This window comes from Pseudophryne corroboree, chromosome 4 (genome assembly GCF_028390025.1).
Source record: "Pseudophryne corroboree isolate aPseCor3 chromosome 4, aPseCor3.hap2, whole genome shotgun sequence".
Classification (NCBI taxonomy): domain Eukaryota; kingdom Metazoa; phylum Chordata; class Amphibia; order Anura; family Myobatrachidae; genus Pseudophryne; species Pseudophryne corroboree.
Genome location: NC_086447.1, coordinates 77,410,731 through 77,427,971, shown reverse-complemented (window position 1 = coordinate 77,427,971; position 17,241 = coordinate 77,410,731). Strand labels below are relative to the sequence as shown.

Here is a 17,241-nt window from a genome sequence, read left to right as displayed (position 1 = left end):
CCCACCCTACTTAGGGAGTAATTATAACAACATAGTAACATGTGACTGGAGATCAGTAAAATATTTTTGAAGGCAACAAAATAACTCTCAGCTACATGGACCATGGTAGAAAAATAATTGAAAACCATTTCCGTTGCTCATACATGCAGTACAATATAGAAACAGTACTTCCCGGAGCAAAGTGTTATTAATTGTAAAAAAGGGGGGTGTTTCCGCACTGATATAAGAGTTATTAATTCATTGAAGAATCACTTAAACAACCAACATTACACATTTTCTACTATATTGTTGTTATTATGTTTTTGTTGGCGGTGCGCCAAGGGTGTCAGTAGTCACCTACTCTTGGATACATACACTAGAGAAAAGAAAGACAAAACCCTTCTCTGGCGCACTCATTAATAGAACCAGAAAAATTGAGAAGTTAATGAAATTATTAAAACATAACTTTTATTCACAAATTATTTATGTTAAGATATATTATCCCTCTATAAAAATAATATCAAGTAAACAGATCTATACCAAATACGGTAATGACAGTATGGTTTTTAGAAGCAATTTATCGAGGCTACATTGGCTATTAGGCAGCAGAAACGATTGAATCAATCAGGCGGCACATTCTGAATGCATTAATTATTGCTTATCTTGATCCTATATTGAACTTTTAGCACACTGGCATATGAACTGGCATTGGAGGTAATTACACACACTCTTAAAATAAGATAAAGAGAACACTCTTGAATTGGTTGTACCCTTGTTCCAATTAGCAGGAGTATTAGTGTAAGTGACGAATAGAAAAAGAACAGATATAAAAATGTGAATCTGCTTTCTATATTAGACTGGATTGGTTACCTGTGAATTACTACACCGAGTATTCTTTGGGAGTCACCCTCCAGATACTGGCCAGGCCCACAACTTTTTCGCTTCCAAGATCGGACGAGATTGGGCAGTTTTAAGTGTGGTTTGATTGTAAATTAGGGTCGCCTGAGCTCCTGAATCATAGATGAGAGTTCACAGACATATTGATTAAGGAGAATTAGAAATAGTAAGTAGATAAAAGCCGGATCTGCTGTTGGCGTTAGACAGCGGCCTGGTCAGTTGAAAAACTGCCCCAGGGGTAAGATGGTGTGCTGGATCATCAATGAGAGTCCGGGAAAGGACAGAAGTATTGAAATGGAAGCTGACAATGTTTTATAATTGTAGGTCAGATCAGATGTATATTTTGATCAGATAACAGATATGTGGAATTTATCAAAGATGCTTCAGAGTCCTGATCTTGGAATTACAACTTTGGTACTTATTATGCCAAGTAGTTGGAGTGTAAACTCTGGCTGCATTAAGGTAGCCAGTGCCAACAATTATGCCCCTCTAGGACTGGTATTGTCTTGAGGTACTGATAGTATGCAAATCTTGCAGCATTAGGTTAAACACTAACCCTTCAGTATACTAAGGCAGTCTGAAATCATTGCCTAGTAGGATATATTTTACTCTGTAGCAGATGTACTGTATACATATAAGTATAGCTATTATGATGCAAGGTATCAGATTATCATAGTTGTAAGAGTCACATACAGTAGATCCAAAGTATCAAATGGGAAAAAAGCAGAGGAAAACACTTAGTTTCCTAAATCAAAATTATAAAGGATATTATTTTAAATGATATCCGCCATATCCCCGTTAATTATACACGCTATCGGTACACACTAATTTGCCTCCAAAGGACTGATATTGTCCTGAGGTAAAAGACGATCTGACAGAAAGGGAAAAATCTCAGACCCTAATTATATATAAATACAGCATAGGTATATTGCACGGTTTAAATTCAGATAGAGCAGGAAGCAAAGTCATATAGAGAATTTAAAGAAATTATATTAAACTGGGTTGGGGTTAAAATAACCCTGTTATCACTTCCATTTGTTGCTGAGAGTCCGAGCATGGGGGAGCCAGGGACTGACAGGGAATAATGGGCCACCTCTGGTGCAGGATTAACCCGTGCGTCCACTGTTATACTGGTTCCGTGGTGCCCAAGTCTGTATGATGTCCCCGGGATGGCCGCTAAGTGTGTCCGAGCGTGAGGGGAGCCAGGCGTGTCTGGAAGAGCCAGGACAGTCCAGGTGCAGCGCCTCGAGACAACGTTTCACCCGACTAGCGGGCTTGTTCACTTCTCGAGGCTGACTCTCCCGGTGACGCTGTATATCTCGCCACCAGGATCCCTCTCCTTGGTAATTGGTCAGTATGCTCCCACCCACCCAGGGTGTCATATGTGGGAGGGAGTAGAAGCCTTAAGTCATACCCACCTAGGTTAACATGGGTGGGAGAGTTATAGAATTAAAAATACCCGTGCTCCTGGTAAACGCAAAGATAGGGGCTGAAGCAAGTTGATCACAGGGCAAAGCTGATCAATTTGTTTTATGCCCAATTGTTATAGTAAGGTGATAAAAACTTTTTAAGGGCAGTGTATAAATAAGCAAAAAATCCATTTATACACTGCCCTTAAAAAGTTTTTATCACCTAACTATAATAATTGGGCATAAAACAAATTGAACCTTGATTCATGGACCTTGATAGAGGTGGTAAAGGGGGAGGGGTTTATCCAGAACAGGGGCGGAGCTTATATATCCCAATTGCATGTGTCTACATGTTGTAAGGTATTCGCAATGGGTTGGTTATGAACAGCGGCATCCTACAAGCCATAATACCTGCAGCGTACGCAGCAAGTCCCCTTGTGGGTTCACTGTGCTCGCCACGCTTCGAGCTCAGCTCGCCATGGGTTCTATTCTCACTTGGGTGGTGGCGTGGACCCCACCACCCAAGTGGGAATACCATGGCGGAGTCTGTATTCTGACTGCTGGCATTTTACTGGGTGTCGGAATTCCGGTTTCGGGATCCTAAGCGCCGGGATCCCGACAGCAGGTATATTAACATAGTATCTGAGGTTGAAAAAAGAAATTTTTCCATCGAGTTCAACCTATTTTTGTTCTTCTATGCATGATGATTAGTCAGCCGTTGCATTTTATCCCTTTTTGTGGTAACTATAATGCGTGACTATGCCCCATAACCATGGATATCCTTATCCACTATGAATTTATCTAAACCATTCTTAAAGGTGTTGACAGATTCCTCCATTACAACTCCCTCAGGCAGGGAATTCCAAACACGTATTGTCCTTACCGTGAAAAAGCCTTTACGCCGTATTGTGCGGAATCTCCTCTCCTCTTACCTGAGCGAGTGTCCACGAGTCCTGTGTGTTGATCTGGCCAAAAACAGGTCCTGCGCAAGCTCTGTGTATTGTCCCCTTAAATATTTCTAAATGTTGATCATATCCCCTCTTAGTCTCCGCTTTTCCAATGTAAACATGCCTAGTCTTTCAAGCCTTTCCTTGTATTCCATCGTCTCCATGCCCTTAATTATTTTAGTCGCCCTCCTCTGAACCTTTTCTAGCTCCAAGATATCCTTTTTGCAGTACGGTGCCCAGAATTGTACACAGTATTCAAGGTGCGGCCTCACTAGTGATTTATATAACGGGAGTATAACACCCTCGTCCCTTGCATCAATTCCCCTGTTTTGTGCATGCTAATATCTTATTAGCCTTTTTTTGCTGCCATCCTACTTTGGGAACTGCTGCTTAGTTTGCTATCAATGAGAACACCTAGATCTTTTTCCAGTACAGTATCCCTTAATGTTACCCCATTCAGTTTGTAAGTGTTATTTTTATTCTTGCTACCACAGTGCATTACCTTATACTTGTATGTGTTGAAGTACATTCTCCATTTGGCTGCCCATGCTTCTAATTTAACGTAATAAGTCGTTCAGACGAGACTCAGCATCCTCCTCTGTATGTATAGCCTTACACAATTTGGTATCGTCTGCAAAAATAGACACCATGCTCTCTAGACATTCTGTTAGGTCGTTAATGAAAATGTTGAACAATAGTAGTCCTAATACCGAGCCTTGAGACACACCACTTAACACTTCAGTCCAATTTGAAAGAGATCCATTAACCACAACTCGCTGCTCTCTGTTATCTAACCAATTCTTGACCCAAGTGCATATATTGCTTCCTAGCCCTATTTCTTGTAGCTTATAGGTAAGTCGCATGTGTGGTACTGTGTCGAAAGCTTTGGCAAAGTCTAAAAAGATTACATCCACGTTTTTACCCTGATTGGGGTTTGCACTTACTGTTTCGTAAAAACCAAGTAAGTTGGTTTGACAGGCTCTGTCCTTTACAAATCCATGTTGATTCCTTTTAATGATTTTATTGGCTTCAAGGAACTTCTGAATACTATCCCTTAGAATACCTTCCAGAACTTTCCCCACTATGGATGTAAGACTAACTGGTCTATAGTTACCCGGTTCAGCTTTACTTCCCTTTTGGAAGATAGGCACTACTTCCGCTATACACCAGTCTTTGAGAACCATACCTGTTATTACTGAATCCTTAAAGAACAAAAATACCGGTTTTGCCAGTTCAGAGTGAAGCTCCATAAGAACCCTTGGGTGAATTCCGTCAGGACCCGGTGACTTATTGATCCTTAAATGTTTTAATCGGTCACAGTCTACCTCCTCACTTAAATAAGTACCTATTATATACATCCCTTCAAAATTTTACTATTATATGTGAATTCAGAGGGGGATATTCAATTGATTAAAGAGTTAGTTGGGTGCCTGTTTCTTCCTATCTAATAGACAGGAAAAAATAGACACCCAACTGGCTTTTCAAACATTTGAATTCCCCCCAAAGTCTACAATATGGTTAGAGTCGCGACAAAAGTCAATTAGTTTTGCAGTGTGCTGTGTTGGGGGTTAAGATTTATTTCAATCAACCCAAAAGATATGTGTTTTTTTTTTCATTTTGTAAACTAAATTGAAGTCCTAACCCATACCCAAGTGTTGGCACCCTTAGTATTTTTTGTGTGTTGTACATCAAACAAGGGGGGTAATTCCAAGTTGATCGCAGCAGGACATTTTTTAGCAGTTGGGCAAAACCATGTGCACTGCAGGGGGGGACAGATATAACATTTGCAGAGAGAGTTAGATTTGGGTGGGTTATTTTGTTTCTGTGCAGGGTAAATACTATCTGCTTTATTTTTACACTGCAATTTAGATTGCAGATTGAACTCACCCCACCCAAATCTAACTCTCTCTGCACATGTTATATCTGCCTCCCCTGCAGTGCACATGGTTTTGCCCAATTGCTAACAAAGTTGCTGCTGCGATCAACTCAGAATTACCCCCAATGGGTAAAACATTACACAAAAAGTTGAATTAAACTAATTTAATGAATTTACGTTTATTCTATAATTTCTATTTATTTTGCACAGGGGAAACCAGAATCCACTGAGTATTACCACAATGACAACCTGACTGTACTGGTGGGAAATCTATTTGCTGCTGGGATGGAGACCACCTCAACTACTCTGAGATGGGGCCTCCTGCTCATGATGAAATACCCAGAGATCCAAAGTGAGACATATACGTGAGACATTGCACTGTGAAATATAATATTAGGAGAAGTCACCAGAGAGTTCTCTGAGCGCCGGATGAGTGTTGAACTCTGATGAGACTTCTCATTTCCTTTTACAGTATTTGAAAGCAGAGGATACTTGTGATTGGATTGTATCTGTGACAGGATGTATAGGGGGAGGGGTTTATGTCCAGTATTGATACTGTAATGTCTGGCAAAAGAAGCATTGATGTTATTGTTCTATATGAAAAAAAGTATACATGAATATGGATGAGATATGTTGTAACCATAATGAAATATTGTTATTGTTTTTACGATTTGTTTTTGACGTGTCACAAAAGGCCTGTGGCACTGAACAATGGATGTAGAGAAAAAGAAGAGTTGCCTAGCAGGGCAGAACATCCACAGATTATACGATAAAACAGTAATGACTTGCATAATACAGGGAGCACAACAGCCTTCATGATTCTGGAAGCATGGGTTAATCAAACAGGTCTAAAGAGGCTAAGGGCAGAGAATTTGTTTAGTGGTAGGACTGATGGAGGGTATTAATGATGGGAGGGAAGGAAATAAAAGCATTTATAATGACACCCAGTTCACAGACTTTAACAGAATAGAGGCAAGTGTTGTTAAAAGATAGGGAAAAGACAGGGTAGGAGAGGAAGACAATGGCTTTAGTTTTGACCATGTTAGGTTTGAGAAAGTGCTTGGACTGCCAAGAGGAAATTGCATATAGACCATTGGAGATGCAAGAGAGGAGTGAATGGGAGAGGTGTGGGGGAAAGATGTTGAAGATCAAAGAATCTGAGAAGATCACTAAGGGTCGGAGTATAAAGGAAGAAGATTAGGAAGTCAAGAATGGACTATTGGATAGGTAGAGGAAGAAGAGGGGAGGTGGAGTCAGGAGTAAAGATAGAAAAGTGGTTGGAAAGGTAGTATAAAAGCCAGATAGGATGGTGTCATGGAGTACAGAATATACACTACACAAGGAGTGAGTGCTCCAGTTTTAAAGGCCAAAGAGGGGTCTAGGAGGTGGTGTAAAGTTTGTTTGTGATCTTGAGTGGTTTCTGTAGAGAAGACAGTGTGAATACCAGAATATAGTGTGTTAAGGAGGAAGTGAGAGGAGAGGAAGATTTTGAGCCACTTGTCGACAATCCATTCAAGAAGCTTGGAGTGAAGAGGAGGAGAGAGAGAATAAGGGTTCGAGAGAGAGGCTGGGCCAAGGGAAGTTCATTTAAGCTTGATTGAGACACTGAAATGGCTGATTGAGGGTCTAAAAGTACCAGGGGAGAGGGACACATTGAAGAAATGAGCAAAAAGGACTCCAGACATGGTACCATTTCTTGTACTTATTAGCCAGCCCATACTGTACTAGTCACGTTACTGGCACTAGCAATACATACTAGCACATTTTTGGAGCAGGCTGTGCTTGGGACAGTCTTTACTGAATATATCTTCCCAACTTGGCTCTAGCAATGTAACAACTATAGTCTTGGTACATATAGATGTGCCAGCATACACATTTCCTCAAATTTTGCCAAATACCCCTGCTTGGCCCACCATGGACTTTCAATTCGGCTATTTTGTGACTTTTTCTAAAAATCTGTATCTCAATCTGCAATGTTTTATCAATTACTTTGCAACTAAAATACTAACTGTAGTTACAGATGTGTCCTCATTAATGTGAGGGACTGTAACCTGACCAAAGTCCTTCCACCAATGCTATTCTGGTGGAAGGATAAAATACAACAACCCAATTGTAATAACCTGTGATTTGCTGGCACCAGCATCATTTCGGTCATATAGGTACTAGATTTAAAGGGACAATTCTTTAAATACATGACTTATAATTGCAATACCTCTTTTATGATAGAAAAGGTGCAAAATGAAATTGAGAGAGTGATTGGATCTGCTCAGCCTCAAATAGAGCATAGGAAGCAATTGCCGTACACCGACGCCGTTGTTCATGAAATACAGAGGTTTGGTGATATCGTCCCTGGCAATGTCCCTCACGCAACTTCCCAAGATGTCACATTCAGAGGATATTTCATTCCAAAGGTGAGTGTCCAATTTACCAGGAAAAAATGTCACTATCAAAGGGCTTAGTGAAGTAAGCACAGCATCTAGAGCGATTAGTAAAATGCTCTCCAATCCTCTCACATGTCTCCCTTTAAATTCTTTGTATAAACCAATAGGCATACTACTCTCACACAACTTCCTCGAGACTCACAAGTTTTGGTGAGTCCCCACTGAATATAGGCAGGGCAGGTCATCCTCAAGTATCCCACCACCTGCCTGGCTTATTGTGTCATAATAGCCTGCTTACCCTGCATGTGTGTAAGGATGACAGTATAACACCTGGTCTCAGCATAAGAATGGAGGTATAGCACATTGGCTGTTTGAGAATGGAGGTATGACACCTGGACTGAGTGGGGGTCATTCAGGTGTGTTTTGATTAGCTATTACGGCTGCTTCCTTGGAAGCAGCAGTGATAATGCTGTATGGTGATGCAGCAGGAGGTGTCTATTACAAGCAGATGCCTCCTGCTGCACTAGTGATCCAACCTGCATCCCAGGATACATAATCGGACAACTTAGAAGCTGTCCATCACAGAGGCCATGAAGTCTCTATGCTACCATGGAGATCCCTGGCCTCTTCCCACCCCCAAAACAGCGGTGACAAACCTCCATTTTTACAAACAGAGGCCATCACCAACCCCTCCCTACCCCTGAAATGGCATCAAAGACAGTCTGATGCCTGGCTGAATCCTATGCCGCAGAACCCATTCACACACACTCAGAACAGGACCTGCACTGGAATGACCCCGTGTCATAATGAAGGTATGACACCTGGGATGAGTGTGAGAATGGAGGTCTGACACATGAGCTGAGTGTGAGAATGGAGGTGTGACACCTGGGCTGAGTGTGAGAATGGAGGTGTGACACCTGGGCTGAGTGTGAGAATGGAGGTATAACACCTGGGCTGAGTGTGAGAATGGAGGTATAACACCTGGGCTGAGTGTGAGAATGGAGGTATAACACCTGGGCTGAGTGTGGAAATGGAGTTGTGACACCTGGGCTGTGTGTGAAAATAAAGGTGTAAGATCTGGGCTAAGTGTGAGAATGGAAGTATAACACCTGAGCTAAGTGTTAGAATGGAGGTATAGCACCTGGGCTAAGTGTGAAAATGGAGGTATAACACCTAAGCTGAGTGTATGAATGGGGATATAGCACCTGGGCTGAGTGTGAGAATGAAGGTTTAGCACCTGGGGTAAGTATGAGAATGGAGATCTGACACCTGGACTGAGTGTGAGAATGGAGGTGTGACACCAGGGTTGAGTGTGAGAATGGAGGTGAGACACCTGGGCTGAGTGTGAGAATGGAGGTGTGACACCTGGGCTGAGTGTGAGAATGGAGGTATAGCACCGGGGCTGAGTGTGAGAATGGAGATGTGACACCTGGGCTGAGTGTGAGAATGGAGGTGTGACACCTGGGCTGAGTGTGAGAATGATCTTTGTGAGCGATTGGCTACTTCCCAAAAATGTGGTAAAGTTGAAAAAAAGGAACTACAAGTTTCATGAGAAAGACCGTGTCCGCCAATTACATCAAAGTACAGAGACTTATGTAAAGGTTGATTCCAGTGGGGATGAGCTAATATTGTGTGATGATGATCTTAACACTGATGAGGGCAAGGATGAGAATGACATCTTCCAATTGTAGAAATGATAGACAAAACTGTTAGCTACCTTAAGCCCATTAGTAGCTTCTTTTCTGGGGATCCAAACAAACCGAGCACTTCAGCCACAAAAGTGGCAGTCCCTGTCGTTGCAGTGCTTGGTTTGTTAAAATGTGCATGTCCTGTTTATTATACAACAACATGGTGTACCCTTTTATGGCTGTATTTTGGGGGGGGGCATTGATGATGGTATTCTGTCTCTCGCAAGATGATCCTTTATCAGCTCATGTTTCGTTCAGCATATAATAAATTTATAAAAAATAATAATTGTATAATACTGTTTGTTTGGGGACATTGTTCATGGTCTTTTTAGCATAAACAAACATTTTTATTTGCTATTGCTCTAATACATTACTAACTTGCAACACATTTTTAACCAGAAAAAATACTGTGCTTCACAAAAAACAAAACACAAAAAACAGAATTATGGAGCATATTTTGTATCATTCGGTAATATGTACAAGATAAATTATTTGCAACAGTCAACAGAAATATTTGTAAGCGTGTAGATCATGGATAAGCAGAAAATATCTCTGCTTATGGACTAGATTTAAGAGAAAAACATCTCCAGACTCTTTGGTGCACCTTATAAATGTACTACAAGGTTGTGTTACCCATTTTGAATGGAGGGGGGGGGGGAGTAGCATTGCCAATAGGTCAGCCTCCTAATATTTGTTTCTGTAGGATAGGCTAACTTTGAGTTTGCAGCTCTGCAGTGCAACTATTAATTTTCTTGGATTCTTTTGAAACCCTTGTCAGGAATCCTTAACATATTCTTTTATGGCCTTTTCTCTTCTCAGTTGTTGCAAAACAGAGTCTTCTGTCTCTCAGAAGGCCATGTCTCAAATTACATTTTCTTAATCAATTAAGCAGTCAATAATCAATCAATCAATCAATCAATCAATCAATCAATCAATCAATCCTTTGCCTTCCACTTCATACTCAACCTCCATTTCCCTGTACTGCCCTCTGGTCTCTGGGGGTCATTCCGAGTTGTTCGCTCGTTATTTTTTTGTCGCAACGGAGCGATTAGTCGCTAATGCGCATGCGCAATGTCCGCAGTGCGACTGCGCCAAGTAAATTTGCTATGCAGTTGGGTATTTTACTCACGGCATTACGAGGTTTTTTCTTCGTTCTGGTGATCGTAATGTGATTGACAGGAAGTGGGTGTTTCTGGCCGGAAACTGGCCATTTTATGGGTGTGTGCGAAAAAACGCTACAGTTTCTGGGAAAAACGCGGGAGTGGCTGGAGAAACGGAGGAGTGTCTGGCCGAACGCTGGGTGTGTTTGTGACGTCAAACCAGGAACGAAACTGACTGAACTGATCGAGTAAGTCTGGAGCTACTCAGAAACTGCTAAGAAGTGTCTATTCGCAATTTTGCTAATCTTTCGTTCGCAATTTTGATAGGCTAAGATTCACTCCCAGTAGGCGGCGGATTAGCGTGTGCAAAGCTGCTAAAAGCAGCTTGCGAGCGAACAACTCGGAATGAGGGCCTCTGATCTAGTTCTTGATTAATGAAAACATTCATTCTATGGGGTCGTATAGTTTATTAAACTGCCATTCTGTCTACCACTGCTGTGTATACTAGCAATGTTTCATAAATTCTCTATATTCTTTTAAACTGCTGTGGTTGTGCCTCTGTTCTGTTGCTTAGTGTAGCCAGTCAGCCTTTGGCCAATATTGATGAGCTGTGAGGTGTTCAAAATTGTCTGAAATAAATTAAACTGAATGTTATTGAGGTTAATAATAATGTAGGAACAAAAACAGGCCCAAATAACATGATTTTAGTCTGATTTTTTTAGCATTTCTTTTAAAACACACCTGATCTAAAACGCTTGAGGGTGGATTTGCCAAATCCAAAACATGATGATTAATTACTGTAGAACCAAAACACAGGGGTCCACACCCGGGATCCGGTCTTTAGGTAGACAGTAAGTAGGTTGACACTGTCTAAGTCGACCACTATTGGTCGACATGGTTTCGAGGTTGACCGGGACTCTAGGTCAACATGTTCTAGGTCGACGTGACAAAAGGTCGACATGAGTTTTTCACTTTTTTTGCATTTTTAGAACTTTTTTATACTTTACGATCCACGTGGACTACAATTGGGAATAGTAACCTGTGCCGAGCGCAGTGAGGCATCTTGCCCAAAGCATGGAGAGCGAAGCGAGCCATGCAAGCGGACACGGTGCACTAATTGGGGTTCCCGGTCGCTGTACGAGGAAACGACACCAAGAAAAGTGAAAAAAACTCATGTCGACTTTTTGTCATGTCGACCGAGAGTCCCTGTCAACCTAGAAACCATGTCGACCTACTTACTGTCAACCAATAGTCGTTGAACTAGACACTGTTTCTACCTAACATACCACACCCCCACACACATCTCTAATAAAAATATTGTCATTTTTTTTAACTATGAATTTACTGTATGTTACATACTAGACAGTTGGTTTCTGATTATTTCTCCTCAGGGAACCATTGTGATGCCAGTGCTGTCTTCCATCCTGAAAAGTAATGCCTACTTTGAGAAACCAGAGGAGTTTTACCCTGAACATTTTCTCACCTCAGAAGGACATTTCAAGAAGAATGAAGCATTCATACCATTCTCAATGGGTAATTTTAGTTCTGATCACACTTTTTTGGTAAAAGTTTCAGTGATTGGCAGAGCATGGGTTTTGTAGACCAGAATACTTGTAAGTATTACTTAACTGGTTCTTGGTCAGTAGTGAAAAAGAACTTTGAGTATAAAGATTTGCAGACAGTAAACTTCCCAGCTCTTACTAACAGGAGACCTTAGAGCTACAAGATTCATGTCTTTTAGTAGTGCTAATTTCAAAGAAAGTCAGTGAATTCTATTGGTATCAGTCTGATGCTAGACTTGATAGAAAAATCATTTAAAAAAAATCACTCGAGAGGAGCGGTTCGGATTTTAAGAAATCCGAACTTCCGGGATCCGAGGCAGTCAAGCCAGGGCTCAGATCTGCCCTTGCTGCTTCGAATCCCGACCCGAGGCGAAACCTTGAGATCCAGCTATCAGATCTCGCAGTTTCGGCTCGGGCGACAATTTCAAAAGTCTCATTAAGTCAATGGGCTGATCGCTGATTGGCTGAGAGATCCGTCTGTCACTGCTCTTAGCCAATCAACGTGTCCCCTAGACTGTAATGGGGAAGATGGCGGCATGCACCGCGCTAATAACACCGCCGCCTACACTGCTGACACCTCCGCCCGCACTGCTGGCACCCCGCACTGAGGATACCACAGGCACTCCTGCGCTGTCAACACCCCTGCACTGAGGACATTGCCGGCACCCCTGCACTGCTAACTCAGCCAGCACTGCCACACTGTCAACATCGCTGAAACATCCCAGCAATGAGGACACCACCGGCACCCCCCACATTGCCGACACTGTCAGCACCCCTGCACTGAGGACACCGCAGACACTCCTGCACTGCCGACACCGCCAGCACCCTAGCAGTACTGACACCACTGGCAACTCCACACTGAGGACACTGCCAGCACCACTGCAGTTAGGACACCCCTGGCACCCTAACACTGCTGACACAGCCAGCAGTACTGACTCCACCAGTAACACCGCACCGAGGACACTGCTAGCACCACCGCACTGAGGACACTACCATCACTGCCGATACCGCTAGCACCCCAGCAGTATGGGAACTGCTGGCAACCCCACACTGAGGGCACTGCCACCACTGCTGACACTGTCAGCACCCATGCAGTGAGGATCCCCACTGCTTTGGATCTGATCCAAGACTACACCCACCGCTTAATTGTGTATCCATTTCTGTTCTGAAACCTCATGCTCTGGTCCTGCTAATCCAACCATGATGTTCACAACCACAGGTGTCCTGGCTCCACTGCAGCTTTACTCCTGTTCCTCATCTATACTTTAAGTCCTGATTGTTGGTTCTTCTCCATCCATGCTGTCCTGTCCATCTGGCACCAGTGACTTACTCTCAGGACTTCCTTTACTCACCAACCCATGGATATCCTTTTCTGATGTCTGGTCTCCTTACACCATTATGCAGAATTGCATGCCCCCCCTTCTTCACCATAAAAGTAGCTGGTTTGGTGCCAAGGACAACTAGTAATCAACTTGTGAAAATTATTTTCACACTAGCAAGGCCTCTGGCCTCCTCACCACCCTGGTCTTCTCACCACCCTCTTGCTCCATACACATCCCTGGTCACCAAGGTCCACGCCCCATATGGGCATATTCACCACCCTGTCCACACAGCTTCTTGGCAAGCTTTCTGCTTCATTTTTCTGTTAGGTTCCATTCTGTTACTCCCCAATGCATATCATACTTCTACATTTGTTTTATCTCTGTGTACTCTATCCCTGCAGATCACTGCAACCAAGATGGATGTCCTTTCCTCCAGCCTATTATCCCACTGGTTCCAATTGTCTCTTTTTACCCCCCTCCCCTTAGAATATAATCTTTCACCTGTAGGGTCCTTTACCTTATGTCTCATGTCTGTCTACTATTCACCTTCCATGCGCATCCCTGTCTTGTCTTATGTAGAATTGGATCTGTTTGTGTTTGCTCTTTTCTTCTTATGCTGCATAACTGTTATGCTTATGGTTGTCATCCCTGTAATCCAAAGCTCAAAGTTGCAATAATACACTTTTATCCTGCCTACTTGTTATGGTTATTAATACTGTATCACTCAGTAGTCTTGTACGTCCTCTCTCTCACCTACTGTGTGATGTTACTGTTATGTTTTGGTCCCTGCTTTATACATTTAATTGTTGAATATTGCACTTATTTTCTGTAACTCTGTCATGCTCTTTGTTTACCCCTTGTACAGTACAGTGCTGCGGACACTTTAAAAATTAAACTAATATTGTGTAAGAGCACATGCTTAATTTTTCTCTAAACATCTGCTCATTTCAGCTTTGTTTCTGTCTTACATAATTTATCAATTTTTTTTATTACATCATCCTTTGGATTTTTTTTTAATACATTAGTATTTTTTTTTTTTTTTTTTTTACTATAAATGGACTTTCCAGTATGAAGCATACCTGTCTGGTATAAAATGCATCATTTTGAAATTACAGATCAACTCTGAATCTCCATAATCATGTGTGCAAATGTTATCTTTTTGCGGCTGAAATAAGTCCACTTCTGCCCCCACCCGCTAAAATAGGAATGCCATCCTAATATGCAAAATTTATATCACTCTGTTTTTCAGCATGGATCTTAAGTTTTTTGCATAAGTGGCACAAAGAGACACATGAGTGCACCTAGCCAGCACTAAGAAGAGATGAGCGGTTCAACAGTGAAAAGAAACAGTCAAAACGGAACCACTCATCTCTAGTATTAAGATAGAAACTTACCAAAAATACATTCCTCTCATTGGAAGATATACATCCATGCAATCAGAATATGAAGTTCAGGATAACTTGGATTTTTATTTAATTTAAAGTCCTACAATAGGGGTGTCATTGCATTGTAAACTCGCAAGAGAAGGGACTTCTTTTCTCCTGTGCCTTTCCTTTTCTTACTTACACTATTTTATATTGCATACTCCCTTTGATGGCACTTAACCCCGGGTTTTCTATACCTGTCCTTTTTTGTCCTGTACTGTCAGTGCAGTTTTCTTGTTTGCTCATTTTATTATATACTGTGTAATGGGCGTTGTGGACCCCTTGTGGAGACATATATAGATAAAGGATAAAAATAATAATAATGGGGGTCATTCCAAGTTGTTCGCTCGTTGCCGGTTTTCGCAATGGAGCGATAAATGCAAAAATGCGCATGCTCCAAACTTAGTAGATTTACTCACGTCCGAACAAAGAATTTTCATCGTTGAAGTGATCGGAGTGTGATTGACAGGAAGTGTTTCTGGGCGGAAAATGACCGTTTTCTGGGATTGTGCAGAAAAACGCAGGCGTGCCAGGATAATACGCGGGAGTGTCTGGAGAAACGGGGGAGTGGCTGGCCGAACGCATGGCGTGTTTGTGACGTCAAACCACAGGCTGAGCTGATCGCAGTGTAGGAGTAAGTCTCGAGCTACTCAGAAACTGCTAAGAATTATTTATTCGCAATTCTGCTACTCTTTCGTTTGCTACTCTGCTAAGCTAAGATACACTCCCAGAGGACGGCGGCCTAGCGTGTGCAATGCTGCTAAAAGTAGCTAGCGAGCGAACAACTCGGAATGAGGGCCAATAATAAGTAATCCGGTATGGAACAGGACTTGAAAGTGAAAACTATGGAGCAGTAGCATGGAAAATTTAATTGAAAAGTATTAGGAAATTTTATAGGTTTAAAATTCATTTTAGCCCTTATTTTAAATCCATTTTAACACTTAAAGTACAAAGACAGATAAAGTATAACTACGTTTTTTTTTCTTTTAGTAATACTATTAAGAATATAGCAGTGGTGACTAATTTTTTATTAAATTCTATTATGATTATAACTTTTGATAATAGCACAAGTTGAATTAGGTTTATTAAAAAAAAATAGACAATTGATTGTTTTCTATTCCAGGTTTGTGCTGTAAGTTGTTTATCAAATGTATTATAAATCTTTTTTTAACATACTTCTTAACTAATACCACTAATTGTTACTCAGTTTTCGTAGTTAAACTACTATCCACTACTGTACTTTCAGAAGTGGCAGATGGACATTGACATGATGCAATCATAAGTTTAAAATGGGTACTACTGATAACCTGCCAATGTTGCTGCCTTTCATTTGTAAATCCAGAAAGTTTACCTAGATCTCATTGTAAAATACAAGTTCACATTGTTGTGATTTAACAAGCTTATAAAGTCTTTCAATTCGAAATATTCCACCCTTTCAAACAATCAAGATATTGCCTTTATGGTGTTTAAAATAATATATTATTAGGGTAAACTGTCTGATAGAACATATACAGTTTAGCTGTTCACAATACTGCGTAAACCATTTTGCAAAACTATGGGCAAAATAAGTTCCCATTGCTGTGCTAGATTGCAAAAAAAAAAAAAAAACAGAATAAAAACTGGAATAATAAAGGTTTAGAATAACTTAGAGTCCAATAGAACAGTGTTAAATTTATAGCAGTTTTATATTAAAGGTTTAATATGGTGTGTATGTGTGTGTATGTATATATATATATATATATATATATATATATATATATATCATAAAACTCAACAGAAAATTATTCATATGTTTCTATTATACTTAAAACATATTTGGATACATATAATTGTTTACATGTGATTTTTCATTTTATTAAAAGACTGTAACATTTAGATACTATTATTTTTTCTTCTTGTTTGTTGCAGGTAAAAGAAGCTGTGCTGGGGAAAACCTGGCTAATATGGAGCTGTTTCTGTTCTTCACATCGCTGCTGCAGAACTTCACCTTCCAGGCTCCTCCCGGAGCTAAACTGGACCTGACATCTGCAATGGGTGTCACGAATGCCCCACACCCTTATGAAATGTGTGCTATACCCCGCAGCTAGAACATGTTTTCAGATAAGCTACAGATGTGTCTATTTATGTTGTTGTCGTGGAATCCACGGGAGTGCGAACGCTTGCACCCACAATCTATACATAGTGTATGGGAAACCCATATGTGCCTAGCAGGGAGTAGCATTTCCACTATGTGTGTGCCTGTGCGTACACATCGAAGCAACAACACAACGGGACACATTTGTACTGTAATTTGTTTACACTTACAGCTTCTAAATATCGTAATAAACAGCATCGGATAGTAACATTTTATGAATTAAATATGAATTACAGTATAAGGCAATAATGTTGCAGATACTAGTAATACATTTGGAATTATTTTTGTTTTCTATAATGTCTTAAAAACAATTGCATAATCAAGAATGTAATTTAAAGATTCCTCCAAAATTGCTTAATTATTTGATTTCTATGCCTTCAGAAGGCACAATGTGCAGTATGTTCTCAATGAGAGAGCCCTTGTTTTTTCACTTGGACTCATATAGGTGTAAAAATACCAGTTTAATAAAGTTTTTTTTTTTTTTTTCAAATATTTCACCTCCTATTAACTGATCGCAGTTTG

General features: G+C 40.9%; 1 protein-coding gene across 1 annotated transcript in view; it reads left to right on the top strand.

Annotated features, from left to right (window-relative positions):
* The window catches only part of LOC134910838 (uncharacterized), a 268,706-nt gene extending 252,034 nt beyond the window's left edge, over positions 1-16,672 (top strand). The window contains exons 17-20 of the mRNA XM_063919222.1: positions 5,319-5,460; positions 7,335-7,519; positions 11,669-11,810; positions 16,494-16,672. Coding sequence (XP_063775292.1) covers positions 5,319-5,460; positions 7,335-7,519; positions 11,669-11,810; positions 16,494-16,672 — 648 coding nt within the window. The remainder of the gene's footprint in view (positions 1-5,318; positions 5,461-7,334; positions 7,520-11,668; positions 11,811-16,493) is intronic.
* Positions 16,673-17,241: the final 569 nt, after the last annotated feature.